Here is a 19,403-nt window from a genome sequence, read left to right as displayed (position 1 = left end):
CATCTTCAACCGGTGCATCACAAGAACATTTAGGGTTGTTTTAAAGAGATCAAAGTTTAGGAAGGAAGCTCCACATCTAAGTTGAGTTAGAATAGTATTATATTTTCTTGGACCGAATTCGTATAACTTAGGAACGGAGACTCTGTCATCTTCATCTCGAATTGCCCGTTTAAACTTAGAAATCTCAGCGACATTCCGAACAGGTTCAAAAGTCAAAAAGTCAAAAAGTCGTAGTTCATCTAGTTCCATTCTTTGACTGTCGATGGGGAAAAGAATTACCTGTGAGAGAGTCAAAAAGGGTACAGTTAGGTCATATCCATTTCTAAGTGGACAAGTCGTTGTACTTTGGATGGAGGGTGGAAGAAGGTCGCATAGATATTCTGGAGCTTCATGTTTATTTATATTAAAAAACAATTGTAGCTTTCTCCATTTCCGTCTAGTTTCTAAAGTTTCCGATTCGGTTTCACGATAAAGATAGTTTACCGGAGTAAATATTGGTAACCCAGTGACAATAATTCAAGCTGGATCTTCTCAAGTCTCTGAGTGTCTCCAAGATTGCAATTGTCCCAATTTTCACATGCGTATTCGAGAAGTGGACGAATATATACAATATAGATCTTATGTAGATTTTGTCTACTCATAATAAATTTAAACTTTCGTAGTATACCAAGTTGCTTATGTGCACTATTTTCAATTTTGTCAATATGCTCATCCCACTTTGCATCGTGGGAAAATGTCCTCCTATTAAGTGTATTCAAAATCATTAGGGATTATTAGGTTTGAAAATACCATGATTTCAGTTTTATCCGGGTTAAATGACATTAGCCATTTCTTAGATCAAGAATTTAATTCGCTTAAGTCGTAGTTAACTACTTTTTCGCTACTGGAATATCCAAGTGAAGTATCGTCAGTTAAAAGTCTAGTTAGCGACAACAAGGTTTCTCCAATGTCGTTAATATATATAAGGAACATCAAGGGGCCAAGAACAGAGACTCTCTCCATTCTTCCCCTTCTCTCCTTTATCCCCCCTCTCTCAACTCTCTTCCCCTCTATTCATTCTCCTCCCCCTCTCTGCATTTTCCTCCCACTCTCTGCATTCTCCCTCCCCTTCTCTCCTTTATCCCCCTCTCTCCACTCTCCCTCCCCTATCTCCGTTCTCCCTGTCTCCCTCTACCCTGTCCACCCTGATTAAAAGTGTAACTTGTGCGTGCTGATGAGAACACAAACAAATCGATAAACCATGTCAATGTGAAGTATGTGGCAAAACATTTAGTCGGACAGACGATCTACAAATACATGAGAACACATACTGGTATCAAACCTTATACATGTTCAGTATGCGAACAGGATTTCAGACAACGAGTCCATGGGAACGTACTCTGATTAAAAGTCTTACATGTGTGACCAATGTGGACAAAAAAACAAACAATTTAACCATTGGGATCGCCACATGAGAATACATACTGGTGAGAATCCGTATACTTGTCAAAAGTGTGGCATGGTCATACATCGGGGAAAAACCTTATTCGTGCAATACATGTGGAAAACTGAGACACATGAAAACACATGATTTGAATAAATAAATTACTTTAGTATCTTGGTTTATTTAATATTCGTCCATAGTCCATGTGATGATAAGTGCAGGTTCCGATTGATTGATTGATCATATAATGATGGATGGATGGATGAATGGATGGAGGAAGTATGATAATGATGATGTTGGGTGCACAAGTTATACAAAAATATAGCTAAGCATAATGTCAAACCCAGGATTTCATTGTAAAAAGAATGTTTAATGACTCAAAATCCTTGAAAATCATGTACCTATATTCTCCCATTTCCATTCTTTTTATTTCACGTGCCTGTACCTTAACCCAAACTATACCCCAACTCTTTGATACTCATACCGTAAACGTATTGATAAATTCCCCATTTCAATTATTTCCCTTTCATGTACACAATACATCTACTCTAATCCTGACCCTGCCCATTAACCCTAACTTTAACCACAACTCTTTACCTAACCCTTTAACTTTTACCCACACTAACCCCTTCTTAAACCTTTAATTTTTACTCTAACACTTATTTAACTCTATAAATTTTATGTTTACCCTAACTCTAATTACTATTATACAATTATTGACTCTTATATGGGTTACTACGGGGATTTAACAACTTAACAAAAGTAATATTAACCGAGCCGAAGTCGAGGTTAATATTTCTTTTTGAGGGTTGATAAACCCAGCTCCTATTTAAGAGTCAATGATTGTTTTATTATATGGTTTTTCCCTTCACAATGGCAAAGAAATAATAAATAATAATCAAAGAACATGGATTTTAATAGGCAAGTCTGGCCAGATTCATTTTCTAAGATTGAAATTGATTGTAATGTTTGAACATTTGTTAAATGCTGACTTGGGAAATTAAAATGTCCAGTTCTAGATGAAGGTACCGGTAAGTTCATATTGTATCAACAGTTCTTAAAATGTCATAAAATTTGAATGGTTGTTGTATGTTAAGAATGATTTGGTGTTTTTGATCTATTTTTATCCAAACCGGGTTGACATTACAGTCCATGTTAGTGACGTTACCGCCGAGGTGATTTTTGATTGGCTGTTTTATTTTAAGAATGATTTGGATTTTTTTGTTCCATTTTTATGCAAACCGGGTTGACAAATAAATTACAGTCCTCGTTATCTGCAAGGCGATTTTTAGGTAGACATTGGACATACTCAATACTTTTCAAGGTAATTACAGCCAATCAGAGCAAAGAAAAAATACAATCATATAATAAATTAATTTTACCCTACATTAACTTGTATTTAATTATTTTATTAACTTGTTACTTCTCTTAACAATTTAATCCCAAAATGTCCATCAAACACCTCCAATAGGTATGCTTTATATAATTTTTATGTAACCTCTCGCAATACTGCTGTATTACCATTATATATGAGACAAACACCTAGCAAGACACTATCTATGAATCAAACATCTTGCAGGCAGGTAGATCGCCGTTTGAAGTTAATCCCTTTTTTAAACGAATTTTCTGTTTTCTTCATCTGCAACTACAATTGTGCCTGACAATAAAGGACGCCATCATTTGCATTCCCCTAGTTTCGTTTAAAAGTATTTAAATACAAAATACACACGACCATATTTATTGCAGATGACGCTCTTTTTTTGTCACAAGATATGCTGGACCCCCTGTACCACAAATTACTTAAAACTGAAACCTGTATGTTGTATCGCTATAGATAACTTAAATTGTATTTATTATATCTTTTTTTCTGTTTTTTTTTATCTGCAACTACATTAACTAATCTTTCCCTAAACTCATCAACATGGAGATAAGTTTAAGCATATTTGCAATGGAAGAGTATTTATCTGCTTGAAAAATTGACTTTTTTTATCATTCATGTCTTTATTTTATTCTTATAAATAAATCTAATATTTATATTAATTATAAATAAATAATTTATTCAATTTCAAATATTTTGAATAACAGATACAACTTTGTAAAAAAGAAGATGTGGTAAGATCGCCAATGAGACAACTTCCCACTAAAGAAAGAACAAACAGTAAACAGCTACAGGTCACTGCACGGCCTTCAACAATGAGCGAAACCAATACCGTACGGTAAGCTATAAAAGGCCCCGAGATAACAAAATGTGAAACAATTCAAAAGTGAAAACGAACGGTCTAATTTAAGTCAATAACAATGAACGAAAAACATTTATGACAAATGGCAACCAACGACAACCGCTGGACTACAGGTTCTTGGCTTGGGACAGGCACATAAGGTATATGGCGGGGTTAAACATGTTTGTGAGCGCTCAACCCTCCCCTAACCTGGGACAGTGGTACAACAGTACAACATTAGAACAAACAATAACACTGAATTGAAAAGGGGCTTAACTCATTAGATCGGTACTGAATACAAAACATGGAATAACAAAACAGAGAAGAGTTCCCTTACTTTTGTGGAAAAAAAAGCAACATCTGTAGTGATAATGTAGTCTTTTTCTTGTTTTGTTTGTAAGATAGTCGGACAAACATAAAATGTTGCGCTGTATCAATGATGACCAAAACTTGCGCTGAATCGATGAGTGGGTAGTGAAGCCATAATACACTGAAATGAGTATGTGTCCAACGGAGCCAATTTGATCGTGGTTGTCACATGTGCTCAGTGTGAAAAAGTCTCCTTTTGACCATGTGTGCTAATGTCCTCAGTGTGAAAAAGTCCCCATTTGACCATGTGTGTCAATGACCTCAGTGTGAAAAAGTCCCCATTTGATCATGTGTGCTAATGTCCTCAATGTGAAAAATAATGTCCCATTGTCATACTGTTTATCATGTAGATTCAAGTATAACTATGTTGATTCCGACGTGCCAATCAATTGTCATATAACCTATAAAAGCCACTTACAAAATTTTAATTATTCAGTGGCCTTAGAAATGTGAGTACCCAATTACATACCAAAAATCGTGTGTCCCCACTTTCATACTATTGCACGTATGTGTGTGTGTGTGTGTGCTAAATTTTAATATTTTGTATTTAAGGATTTCCTTTCATTTCATCTACTTGCATTTATTTATTTATTAACAAAAACGTTCAATTCTTAAACAAACATATATACCACTGACCAATTTCCGCCTGTCGTATCTTTATCAGAAAGTATAACTAAGCACAATTGCACGTAGTGTATTGGTTTGAAATAGCTTATATTCTAAAGGAAGTTGACAAATTTAAAAGAAATTAATAACCAAATCTTACATTGATTTATGTTATGATTTATGTTACCACATAGATGTAGTGAAAATGGCGTTTGCAAAAGAAATATATAGCACTTGTTTTTTTTTTACAATGCACTGACCACAAATATTTTACAGACCTGAATTTGATTCACTTACAGATAATGAATTTGTAACAGTTACTAGTCCTTTTTTGCTATCAAATTGCCATAAAATCAAAATATTATTATTCTTGAAATTACCGAATTGAAATGTACCATGCACAGTCATTCATTGCACTATAAAGCTTTTATCTGGAACGGGGAACCGTTTCATTGACACAGTGAAGTTATTGATGTTCATATATCGTGTAATACATTTGTGAACTTTCAACGTTTTATTCTAAAGTTTTATCAGCAGTTCATATTTCATCTGATGTTTTTTGTGCTGTTTGCGTTTAGATTTACCATAAGGCATGGAACGCGTAATAATAATAATTGAACAATTTGTTTGTGATGCTTAATAACTAAATTCAGCTTCTTCTCCTTCTAATTTTGTGACGATAATGAGATTAAATACTTTCCACCTTTTTTTCTGGTTGTCTTGTACTGTTGCCCATCAGTTGATTTGATTGTGACTTTGTTCGTTCATTGCAAATGTTATACAAGATCTGCCTTATGATACTGGTAAATAAAGCTAACCTTTAAACAATTTGTTTGGTAAGAGTAATCAAGGGAACCAAGGTTATAGCGGTAATCAAAAAATGTAATCCAGGGACAAAAACCAGACATGGAAAACAGACATACACAACAAAGAACATTAAATAACTAAAATCATACAAAGTAACAAAAGTAAATGAGCAACTCGGACTCCACCAAAAACTGGGAGCATGAAATAACATCATATAACTCGTTTTAGTGCAACAAGTAATAAACACACCTCGTTTTGATTTTATTGAAAATTTGATTTTTCTAAATAATTGGGACAATAAAGTTAATACATATTGAAAAAAATGTAACAATTTCTTCATATTTTTATACACATATCTATATCCATTTGGATGTGTTTTTTTTTTTTTGTGTCTCAGGTGCAATTGTTGTCTTATCTCTTTACGTCAATCATTGTTAATCAAACATTCACCAAGCGGCATTAGATTTAGTAATGTGTTAGATATTTGGATTTGCTTAACTTGTTATAAATGTATTTAGTTTGAAATATTGTCTATCAAAGTGACATTAAGACCACAAGACTGAAGAAATTTGATTGTTACAGATTTGGAAGAGTTATCTAAATGCACAAATTTTGAATCACCCGCCCCAGAAATATACAAACTTTTGTTTATGATTATCAATAAAATAAAAAACATATAGACTAAAAGTATTCACTAATACTTATATTCACTAGTTGTTAAAAAAAATAAATTTGACAAAAAAAAAAAAAAAAAAAAAAAAAAAAAACAAAATCATACAAATCGGGTCAATACACGAACTACACCAACACAAATCTGTCATAAGTAATTTCATGTTATGTTTATTTACTATTTTTTTTTTTTTTTCATTAAATTTAATAATATTAATTGGTATAGACAAAAGGTGTCTATTTTTCAAACATTTTTTTTTCTTGTACAATAAACAAAAGAAATTATCTTTGAAGTATTTAACACATTCGTTATTACAAAACATTAATCACTAGCTCGGTCAACAAAAACAATCTGTAACTTAATAGATTAAAAGAACATGAAATAGTGTTCTTACAGAAAAATGAGTATTCTTTTTATTTCGGATATAAAAATATCAACAACAATGTTGTGTAATTACACGGACACAAAATATAAGGGAAAAAATTGAAAAAAAAGTATTTTATATATATTTTACTTATTTATATCTTTATCTGTTTCTCCAAAATCTCATATGAATAATCAACATAATACAAAGTCTTTTTTTTTCTGACCGATTAATCAATGTGAGCAAGATTGACTCCACAATGTTTAACTCAGTATGACAATAAGTGAAATAAACTCAATGTATTTTATGTTATTGTCAATTGTAATTTCCTAAATAAAAGAAGACAGAAATATATATAATAACACGGAACGAAATCCATTATCCCAATAACACACATCACTATTATACTACACACATATATACAATGTTTGAATCATCTGATACTATCTAGTGTCATCTGTGTTGGTAACATTTAAACATTTAAATGATCACTGATCTACTGCTTTGATTTACCTTTATTCTTGTATATGATTATGCCATGTTATTTCCCTAAAACAAGATAACGATCAAGTATTAGCAAAATATAATACGTATCAAAACAAAAGAATGTAAATAAAAGATATTTGTTTTACTTGTCTAAAAAAGGTCTTGTTAGAGGAAATAATTCAAACAGTTCAGATCTGTTATACGTGTTCATTTCACCTAATCTATGATGTTCTATAACCAAATGTACTCAATAAAGCATTCATTGTATACACATAGTTCAGTAAAGCTACACATCTGTTTTGTTAACGAACTTACCCACACTTTTTACAATCCCTAAAATGGTCAATAAAACGAGTTATTACATGTATATCTAATACTATGCGTATCTGGGAATGAATATGTACTGATCATTTAAGATAAATACACAACACGATATTTGAAGGGAAAAAGAAACACTACGTATAAAACTAAATTATAAACAAATAACATATCACATACGAATTATAAAAAGTACTTGCAGGGCGTTAAGATACTTGTCACTTGTACTTGTACTTGATACTTTTCGTTTCTTGTTTAATGGAAGTTTTAACAAATATACCAATAAGGAAAATACGATAAATATACCATGTATCGATAGATTAATACTTCTCCAAAAACATAAACAGGCGAAACTGACATTAAATGTCAATGACTTTTTATTACAGTGCGTAAAAATGATGATAAACGAAAATTTGTAAAAAAAAAAAAATGCTAAATTAGACAATTTGTCCAATAAACATATATTTGTCCCTTTATGTATCACTATATTCCAATATGAAGTGATAAACTAATACTGACAAATACATATAGTGTTTTGTCCAAAATCGACTAGACATGTAGAAATGTGTAAACATACGAATTTATATACATTTATAATTTTCTAAAGTTTCTATGTTAGGAAATGTGCAATTACACTGCTGCAAAAGTAAAGGGGCAATATGTTATGACTTACAATATCAACATTACAAATATTCAAAACGTAGTAAAAATTATAATAATGAGACAATGACTGTTTTGTTGCATTACTGCATTTATATAGTGACACATTTGTGCCCTGTCATTAAACCAATACTGCTTATAATTGAAAACATCATTTTAATCTGCGTACATAACGTTATTCAGAAAACCATGTCTTCACCAAACAAACAACGTTATATTTCTATATATGCTTAATTGTATAATACTGAATGTATTCACTGCATATTATTTGTACTGGTTGTGGACATAGTTTCTTTTTCAGCATCTTTTTTTCAATCCGTTGTTCATTTATAGGAAGAAATTACAGGAATCTTTATGATTTCACGATTATTATGGATTGAAGCATCCAAGTTCACAATTTGTTCTTTAAACACTAATTATTTGTGACTATTTGTCAGTAGCATTTCATGCCAATTAGAGATAAGGAGAAGTGCTTAATTGTTCGAGATATGTATTAAATGTGGTAAACATTAAATGTTTGTTTTATAGCACCTCCATTTCAAACACATTATTAGGAATAGTTTTTATTATTCGAACTTCAAACATTTATAAATATACGATTACTAGAAAAAAAAATATATACACTTAGTAGCACATGTCAAAATTAAATATATAATATATATCTATAAAAATATAAATTATACAGAAACGTGCGTCACTGATGAAGTTATTACCATATACAAACATAAATATTGGGAAAGGGAATGAAAACACAAGAAAACGACTTTGCTTCAGTAACGAATGAAAATATAACAACTGAGTCATTGATACTAACAACACAATACTTACATCATAACACCCATGCTGGAACGAAAAAAAAAAAAAAAACAAGTTAAAGGAATGGCAAAATAAGTCTCAATGTGGTTCTTTGTAATATAACTCCACACATGTTTATAAGACACTGAATTATAAACTTAACTGGAAGCCTTTTACAGTTTTCAATTTTTTTTAGTTTGTTTGTTTGTTTTTTTTTTGTGCTTTGCTTTGTTTGTTTGTTTGTTTGTTTTTTCGGATAAAAATGATTAAGATAAAATATTAATATAATTAGATCGCTTATTTCAATTTTGCAGTAGATAAAAAATGCTACTCACTTGTGAAGAAATATTCAGGAAATAATGAATCGCGATGAAAGCGGGACGTTTAGTGTGCTATTAAAACCTGGTTTAATCTACCTTTTATTATGAAATGCCTGTACTAAGGTAGGTCAAATGCCGAAGTGTTCTAATATTCCGGGTTTTGTCCATATAATTAATATTTGTGCTATTGACTTTTTATGTACACTTGTCCTTTTGACTACTATCTTGATTTCATCAGTTTGGTGATTGTATTATTATATAGAATAAACTTGAAGATAAATGGGCGTTTTAACTATAAAATGCACCCATATATGATATAGATAAAAACAACAAAATCGTTAGATCTTTTATAAAATATTACTTTGTAAACAGCTGAATACAAGCCAAACTATGAATTGAGATTAATCACCAAATATTTATCCAATTAAATGTACTGGGATATCAAACAATTCAAATTAAGTAGTAAAAGACAGATTTTCACTTGTCTCATTTTCGTCCTTATTCATGATCATAAAATAATTTGGAATGTCTCATCAAAGATAACATTATTTATATTAAAAAAAAGAGAAATAGTCATGGCTTCAATCTCGGTTTCCGCTATATATATGACGTATTATCTTTAAACAATCCTAATTTCGGGATTTGATACATCGCATCTACCCAAAAGAACTTGATATAAAGGACACTTCAGACACTGTGAACTCAGCCTCATATCTTGACCTACACTTAGACAACGATGGTAAAAAAAAGCCATTGACCAAACTTTACGACAAACGTGATGACTTTTCATTCAGAATTGTCAACTTTCCTTTCATCTGTGGCAACATCCCTTCAGCACCTGCGTATGGAGTGTTCGTATCACAACTCATACATTATGCCAGAGCTTGTCGAAACTACGCCGACTTTTTGTATCGCACAAGAACTCTAAGGCTTCTGGAACAGGGTTATGTTGCTACACGATTGAAGTCATCACTACAAAAGTTCTATGGTCGTCATCATAAACTCGTGGATCGCTATGGTGTATCCATCTGTACCATGGAAACTGATTTATTCAACGGGTCATAGTTTTCCTTCCCTCGATTGTCTACCCCGGATTTGACTTTTTATGAGCAACGCGGCGGGTGTTTCATAGAAAAGCAGAGGACGCTTATCCTACCGGTGCACCTGGTCCATGCTCCCAGTTGTTAGTGGAGTCCTAGTTGCTCATTTGCTTTTGTTACTTTGTATGTATGATTTTAGTTACTGTATGTTCTTTGTTGTGTATGTCTGTTTTCCATGTCGGGTCTTTGTCCCTGGACTACATTCTTTAGATTACCGCTATAACTTTGGTTCCCTTGTTTACTCCTTCTACAGAAAAAAAAAAGAAAAAAAAAGAAATTTCTGATATTTCACCAAAAGGACCCCATTTAAAGTAGAATATTAGTTTCAGTTCACTTTTAACTAATATTTCATAATAAGTTTACCCCTGTTATAAGTGTGTTTTTAAATTAGTCCAATTGAACATTTACAAATTGTACGCAACTACATAATGATTTTAATAGTATTACATGTATGAATATAAACATTAAACTAATAGTCAACAACTTTCGTATACAAACCACTTTCACTGCCTGAACTAGATGGTGTCATTCATTTGACTTCCATTAAAAATAGAACATTGTAGTAAAAATTTGAACAAATCAGTAAGATGTTGTTCCATTACAACACGGTTTTAAGGAAATGCCTACCTCAGAAACAGTCCTTTGTGGTCCTTTCGGTCTATACTGTCCAATCGAGATCTCAAAATATTAGGAATTTTCAATCGAGAATTTTGGAGGAGGGTATTAGTTTGTTTTATTACTTTTTTATTTTAATTTTTATAATAAAACTACATGTATTAACATACACACATTTGAAAGCTTAAAAACGGATCAGATATTTACATTTGACTAAATGAATATCGGAAATTTTATACCAAAATCTGCTCTTAATCAAAGTTTTTTTAAGGGGCTTGAGATACATATTTTCTTAATATATGTTTGAGATACTTTACTTTTAATTTATAATAGTGTTTTTTTTTTTGTGTGATCAGAATGAGATGCATGATGAGAAAATCATTACGATTTAAAGTGACATATCATCTTTTTTTGCATTTCGGCTTATTTGATATCCTCTAAAACATTTAGTAAGATTCAAGAATTCCAATGTTTTATTTGTACACATTGAGCAGAAATTATTTATTTACAATAAATAATAATACATGTATGCCAAATTTGAAAAAAAAATGTCAAATTGGTGTACAATTCTAGATATGCATCAAAAGTTGTTGGTTTGTCGTATCTAACATTCGTCAAAATAGGTTGAACATGCTTATTTTAACTTTTCTCACTTTTAACAGTAATGTTAAATGTAAATGAAACAACTGGTGATTTCATAGAAGGACGAAAGCTAAATTGTATGCTATTGCACTTGCCGAGTGTCAAGCGGCCAACTATTCCTATGGAGTCATAATTTTCGTGGTTTTTTTCCGTATTTGCTTTAGCGCAGTTTTTAATTCTTCATCCTTCCTTGGATTATTTTATAATATGCTTTGAAGACAATTTTCACTTCAGTTTAAATAAGCTTGATAAAAACGTCAATAGTTTGTGCTAATCGACGTATTGACTTAACAATTCGTACTAAAACCACTGAATTTATCACTGAATAACCAAGCCTCTTTTATTTCATTTTCTGATTGGATGACATTTTTGTTAATGCAGAGGTCATGTTGTTTTGGTTTGAATCATTTGTAAAAAAGCAAGGAAATGGATGCACGGGTTTAATGAACACTTGTTGTAAAATACTGATTTATAAACATAATAAGCTGGGTAGGGTCCAACGAACAATTCAATGAAAATTCACATTAATAAACTACACGATTTCCTGCCATTTGATTTCTATGAAATAAGTTATACTTTATATATACACGGAATTTTCGTTAACATTTTTTACGGTTTATTAGATGAAATAATTGAAGACAGGTTCAGCAACAAAACAGATGTGTATTATCACATGCTATCAATAAGAGAAAGGTGTTCTTTACGATTTAACAGTAAAAAGTGACAGAAGTAATCCGTTGCTACGAAGCTTCGCTACTGTATCAATGAATGAATCAAAGACACAATGAAACACTGACATCTATCAACGGAACTGTAGTTAGAAAATAACAATGACATTTATTCATTTCAGAAGAAAATTTGCTTTAGTATGATTACCATGACAAAATGCATACTGTGACTTCTTGGATATCTTTTATACATTTGAATTATATTTCATTTCCATCAAGCGGAACAAAAAAAGTTAAAATATACTATAATCGTCAGATAATAATATCTGAGTAGATGATTTCCATGGAAGCAAGTCCACTGAGGACAGCAAAATTTACCTTCAGGTGGGTAAGGTAAATACCATAAGTTGTCCTCTATGGCAAGGAGTTTGCACACATAGTATTTTCTGTTATTTTAGATATCAAATGTAAGTTTTTGCAAATATTAGGCAAAATGAAAAAAAAAACAAAAACAAAAACAAAAGAAAACAAACAAACAAAAAAAACAAAAAAAAAAACAAAAAAACAAAAAAAACCCAAAAATTATGCTAATAATTATAATTGCCTTATAATTATAATGAAAATAATGGCCCCCTTTAAGTAAGTGTTATATTCCTGTATTCCTTTAATGATGATGCTGTATTTAGTACTATGGTGAAGTATATTTTTGTGTGTGTGTGTGTGTATGTGTGTGTGAGGGGGGAGTATGTAAAAATCACTATCAAAGTTTGAATTAACTTTTTTTTCAATTTTTATATGGAGTAAAATACCTCAATTGTGGCATATTGTTCATCTACTCCAAATATATATGATTATACCTCGTGTTTCTGTATAAAACAAATGCTCAAGAAATTTCAAATTTTACATAGCACATTTACACCAAATGCAAAGTCGCTGCATACTAAGCGTACCCTGCTATCGCAACCATTCATTTGTGTCCGTCACATGTCAACATATCTGAGGCCGCCAGGCACTTGTTTCAATATCGCCTCTATGTGAACAATTATATGTTTTAGAAAATACAATAGTCTCCATTTGCCAATCAATTGTCATAGAATCAAAAAAAAATAAAAATAAATACAATAAATAAATAAATAAAATAACTTATACTATAATTTCTTGTGCAAAGACATTACTATTGACTTTTGATAGTTATGATATATCTATTTTATTTTCTACACTGTTTGGAATTGAAAATTGCATTAAACATGACACTACAAGATGAAATAAAAATGGAAATCATTGTCAACATATTCATTTTCCTTGAATGAGTAATTACGACTTTAACGTAATATAATATCTAGGAGTATCAATATCAATATCACAACAGTTTAATACACCAATTTGTAATATCGGAGTTTTTAGAATCCTAAACAAAAACCAAAAGAAATTGACATGTAATAACTAGTTTGTAAAATAAAACTAATTGATATCCTGATATATAAATAAAAAAAAGACAAAAGTAAAATAAAGTAAAAAAAGAACACGGTTTGATTGGCAAACCGTTTGATAATAAAAATTATCACGAATACATACATAATAGAAAAAAAAAACAAACATAACAGCCTTGAAGTCAATCAAGAGTAATCCAAATGCAAATGTAGATTGAACGATTTCACGTTTTTTTTGCCAATTACATCTTGTACTGTAGAATATCAAACCCGTAAGTACCTTTAAAAAGGCCGTTAATCAGTTACAGCAAGATGCGTAACGAACGAAGACTAGACTGCACACATTGGCATTGTTGAAAAAACGTGTACATTCAAATCAGCACAGAAAACCCCTTTATTATTTACTGTCGTTGTAAAGGATGGACTAAAATATGTGATTGCATATATAATTTAAAATATTGTTAAAATGAATTACAAATTTCACGTTTATTTGATGTCGTATACAGGCAGTTAAACTGATCCAGCTACCATTGCTCCGATTATTGCAAGATGCATGTTTACTCATTTTATTGAATATAAATGTAATTGTTTCCAACGACAAGAAATGCAATAAAATTAAGGTAGATAACCATTTGCATATGTTAAAGTTATAAGGTTAGATGAAGCGCTATATTTAATCGATTTCAAAATGGTTTAGATATACTTAAATTTCTCCGGAAAGTTGACAGTTCGTACAATTAATTATGGTTTATATGCACTTAAATTTATGTCAAGTTTTCTTATTATTTTCAGAAATAATTGCAGACAAAATGCAGCGGTACTACTGCTTGCTTGAAATAAAATCATTTGATTTATTTTCTTATAATAAATTATACTTTTAGTGGGTGAAATTTTTAAAAATTGTTTCGGAAACTTCTGTTAAAAAATCCAGGTGTATCACATCTTGACTTGCTGATTGTAGTGCTTTGTATTTAGTTGTAATATGGTTTACATGTTAGTCTTCTACCACAACTGTCATTACATGTCACGGTATCAAGAGCAACAGCACGAGGAGACAAATATATATTACTGTATAAAGTATTCAGATTTCAGTTAACCAGTATTATTTATCATTTATAAAATGTGAATATAATAATATCATTTCATTTGATAACTCGTGGTGAGGAATGGTCAAGGAGGTCAGTTTGCATTCAACGAAAAACTACAAAAAGGAGTTAACATATTGTTTCCCTTCACAAAACCGGAAATATGTGCACGTTGTTTAAAGTTATTTCCCATAAAAAACATAATGTAAGATACCAGTTTAAATGTCTCATATTTGACTAATATTATTTAGTGAGATTATCTGTTCACTGTAATCGACTAATCCGTATTTGAATTGAAAGCATTGTTTAAAGTTGGTTCCTTATGTGAATAGTTCTAATTATTGGTTAATATAATAAAAAGACACCATCTTACATATAAAAAAGAGACAAAAGTTTTGTTCATTTCTACATTAATGCCCTTAAAATGTTTTTAAAAATCCTTGTTATGAACCATTATCTACTTTTCAGTGTGCTGAAAAAAAAAAAAGAAAAAGAAAAAGAAAAAAAACAAAAAAAAAAAACAAAAAACAAAAAAAAACTACTAAATACCATCGATGCGCAGCCAAATATGAAATATTCCATGTCTGGTTCATTAGTCAAACATCCTACAAATTAACAAAATATCAGAATCATGTTACTTTTAGTATATATAACTTTATATATTAAAATTGTGCATATTATTAAGCTAAATTCCTTTTAATCTGTATGGAGATATTGGGCAAAAGTTGTCACTTATTTACATTTTTTATATCTATTTTTTTTAACTAGTTGTGCATATCACACTGTGGATGACACCCAGTCTATGTAGGCTTGCATATCTTCACACGATATCAGTTATGTTTAAAATCTGATCTTATGCTTATTGTAACTTTCATGTGTCTATGAAGATAATGTGTTCTTCTTTCATCCAAATTATAATACATATCTAATAGTCATCGGAATCATTCAAGATAACAAAAACATTGGGAAAAGGAATCTCAAGTACAAACATCAGCGGTTATCAGCGTAAATTACTTGACCAACAACGAACAAGATTACATCAGTCCTACCTAGCTGCATTTTTTGTTTGATTTTGTTCGTTTGTTTCTTTTTTGTATTGTTTTGTTTTGTTTTGTATTCTCTGAGTACCCTTTACCTAAGCCATTTTCAAAAAAAAGTATTAACGTGATCGCTCAAGGATTTCAGGTTAAGATCAACTGCCAAGCGAAGCGATGTAATGCGAATTTTGATGAAGATTCCTCCCACCCCCCCCCAAAAAAAAAAAAAATCATGCACATAAAATTATTCTTCCCCCAATGTAATGGGCAAAATATTAAATTTGGCCAGCCCCCCTCCCCCCCAAAAACAATAAAATAAATAAATAAAAAAATAAAATAAATAAATAAATAAATGGGCAACCAAATATTAAATAGTCCATGTCTGGCTCATTTGTCAACCTTAAAACAAATTAAGTTCATATATTGAAATTGTGCATGCTATTAAAATAAATTCCTTTTAAACTGAATGAAAGATATTGGGCAAAAGTTGTCACTTACTTACATTTTATTTATCTATTTTTTTCAAACCAGTTGTGCATATCACACTGTGGATGACATTCAGTCTAGGTAAGCTTGCATATCTTCACACGATATCAGTTATATTTAAAATCTGATCTTATGCTTATTGTAACTTTTACAACTAAACGTAGTGTCCCCGCGCACGACACCTAAACATATTGTAAAGGCTCTCCAAACACACGACACATAAACGCTCGAATCGTGCATTAAAACACACAATAAACGGATGCTTCTATCGTGCGTTTAAACCCAAGACAGACGAACTCAAATAATAAGATTGAGAAGTAGTGAACACAAATATAATAGAAAACAAATATGAAAATACAAAAGTAATTGAAGCAACAAAAACAAATATAAAAATAATAGCTGAATAAAGGAATATTTTTATGTACACAAGTAATCAAACGATTTTATTGTGCGTTTAAACGAATGCTAGTATCGAGCTTTTAAACGAACCCAAATGGGTGTTTAAATGCACGATGAGTAATGCAAGAACGCTAAAATCAGTTCTCCTAGTGCACTGATTATTTATTACAGTTTCAAGGAATGTAATAAATTGATTTTTTTTACAAACAAAATCATTACTTAAATGCATTTAGATAAGTATAAAACTTGGCTTATATGTTTAATATGCCAAGAACAAACGGAATTAAGTACAAGTTTCTGCTACCATAAAAAAGAAAGAGAGATTCAGTTTAGATGTTTTTCGTTATATATAATATGTTTATTTTGGAGAGTGAAACATTGCACCGGTAGGACAAGCGTCCGCTGCTTTTCTAGAAATACACGTCCAGTTGCTCATACATATTCATGTCCAGGGTAAACAATAGATGAAAGGAAAACTGTGAAACATTAATCAAACCCATTATATGGTACATATTGATGCATCGTAACGATCAACAAGTTCACGATGTCGACCATTGAACTTATTTAGTGATGACTTCATTTTTGTAGTAACATAACCCCGTTCCAGAAGCTTAATTGTAAGAATGTAAGACGGAACAAAAAGTCTGTGCATATAATTTTTTTATGAAAAACTTGATTTGACTCGTTTCATTCGAACAAACTGATATAAAGCCGTCTACACAATTATTTTTGAAAAAAAAATACCGTTAAAATGATGTTGCTTACACAATGTCGCTGTAAAATAATAATGATAACAAAAAAAAAAAAAACAAAAAAAAAACAAAAAAACAAAAAACAAAAAAACAAAAAGATCGATGGTCATTGTATTTTAACATTAATCACTACATTTATAACTTGAATCTATACTTTCCTCTTTTCGATAATTTAACAGATATGCGGTTTTAAAAAAAATCGGCATGACTGCTTAAGATAATAATGATGTTATAAAACATAAACGTCATATCAAAACATGTGTTAGATTTATCATAGATTTGTTTTCAATCATATTATACTAAAATTATATATAATTTACACACTATTGTGCTGAGATTTATCTTTCTATCTTTTTCGAAGATATTTGACCATTTTGGGATAATAATGTTTCAACTCATAGCATTCCCTTTGATATTCTACGCATTATATAAATTATTTTGTCGGTGTACTGCTTTTTTGACATAGACCTGTTCAATACCGACGAAACCACCCAATGTATTCATCCAACGTCTTACTATTGTTAACAGAGGTAATTGAATACAATCTGTATATTTTTAATTCATGGTTATCTTAGAACGATATCTGGTCTTTGTTTTATATATTTGTTAGGGAAGTGGTATTTATTCACTAAGATTTGTGAAGAAATAAGCATGAAATCGCTGATTAGACGATTTTTTGGCTACCATTTGCTTACATTTACGTTGCAAGATGTCAATATATAACAATTGTCATAACATAAAAATGGGAGAACAAAAACGTCACGATATATATCATCTTCTCAATAGAATGTCTACAGAAGTAAGCAATATATGTAGAAACAAAGTATCAAAAAGACTCCTGTAATGTGAAAATGATCTAACGATTACATGAAACAATGCATCATTTATTAATGAATAAGATATTTACATCTGAATATGACTACATAGTTGTTATAAGCATCTCTTCATAAAAGTTATGTATTGATTGTTTGGAATTACAGGTTACTTCTATGTATATAAAAATATTGGCTGACAATAGTACAAACAACAAATTGATAGATCAATTCATAGACGAAGAAATAATTATTTTAGTCAATGTTGAAATCCAAAGTACAATAACCTACCGCGACACTTGTTACTCCCGTAGTGGTTTTAATTAAATTTGGATCCTGAAAAATTCGAAAGATCTTTTGGAGACAATCAGTTCAAGACTATTACATGACTATAATAGCATTAAAACCTATAATTTTTCAACACTGTATACTTCTATTCCCCATACTCAGCTAAAACCCCTACTAAAAAACATACATCGTTGTTTTCTTTCCAAAAAAGATGGTGCACCTAGATACGAATATAAAGTTCCTGGTAGAGATTCCTCATACTTTGTAAGAAAAAATTCCAAATCATCTTCCAAATATACTGACGTTTACAAAATAGTGGAATTTTTAATCGAAAACATATTTGTCCAGTGTGGTGGACGTGTTTTTTTTTCAACAAACGGTCGCCATTCCAATGGGAACAGATTGTGCTCCTTCACTAGCTGACCTATTCGTTCACTCTTATGAGGCTGACTTTATAGCTGATCTGATCCGAAAGAAATATCGTTTGGCTAGATCCTTTAATCTCAGTTTCCGCTATATAGATGACGAATTATCTTTAAACAATCCTAATTTCGGGGATTTGATACATCTCATCTACCCCAAAGAACTTGAGAGAAAGGTTACTATAGACACTGTGAAGTCAGCCTCATATCTTGTCCTACACTTAGAAATTGATGGTAAAGGAAAACTGCTGACTTTACGACAAACGTGATAACTTTTCATTCAAAATTGTCAACTTTCCTTTCATCTGTGGCAACATCCATTCAGCACCTGCTAGTGTTTATACCACAACTCATACGTTATGCCAGATCTTGCCGAAACTAGGAGACTTTTTTATTTCGCGCTAGAACAAATAAGCGTCTGGAACAGGGTTATGTTGCTACAAGATTGAAGTCATCATTACAGAAATTTTATGGTCGTCATCATAAACTTGTGGATCGTTATGGAGTATCCACTTGCAGCATAAATACTTATCTATTCAACAGGTCATAGTTTTTTTCCCTCGTTTATCCCGGACTTCACTTTTTATGAGCAACTCGGCGGGTGTTTCTAGAAAAGCAGATGACGCTTAC

At 31.0% G+C, this 19,403-nt stretch overlaps 2 protein-coding genes across 4 annotated transcripts in view; both read right to left on the bottom strand.

The window, feature by feature from the left end:
• Positions 1 to 19,403, bottom strand: part of LOC148605670 (transcription intermediary factor 1-beta-like) — a 577,346-nt gene that overhangs the window by 83,365 nt on the left and 474,578 nt on the right. The gene's annotated exons all lie outside the window — the stretch shown is intronic.
• LOC148605675 (transcription intermediary factor 1-beta-like) overlaps positions 1 to 19,403 on the bottom strand; it is a 229,238-nt gene that overhangs the window by 90,120 nt on the left and 119,715 nt on the right. Inside the window, exon 6 of one of the 3 annotated variants that reach the window (XM_088548560.1) lies at positions 5,665 to 7,277. The exons of the other annotated variants lie outside the window; for them this stretch is intronic. Within the exon in view, the coding sequence (XP_088404686.1) occupies position 7,277 (1 nt within the window). The 3' untranslated portion in view covers positions 5,665 to 7,276. Of the gene's footprint in view, positions 1 to 5,664; positions 7,278 to 19,403 lie in introns of those variants that run through there. 3 annotated transcript variants of the gene reach the window in all.

Source organism: Perna viridis, chromosome 10 (assembly GCF_037379345.1).
Source record: "Perna viridis isolate PV_CMFRI_1.1 ecotype Kerala chromosome 10, ASM3737934v1, whole genome shotgun sequence".
NCBI classification, from domain to species: Eukaryota; Metazoa; Mollusca; class Bivalvia; order Mytilida; family Mytilidae; genus Perna; species Perna viridis.
This window is presented reverse-complemented; position numbering and strand designations above follow the sequence as displayed.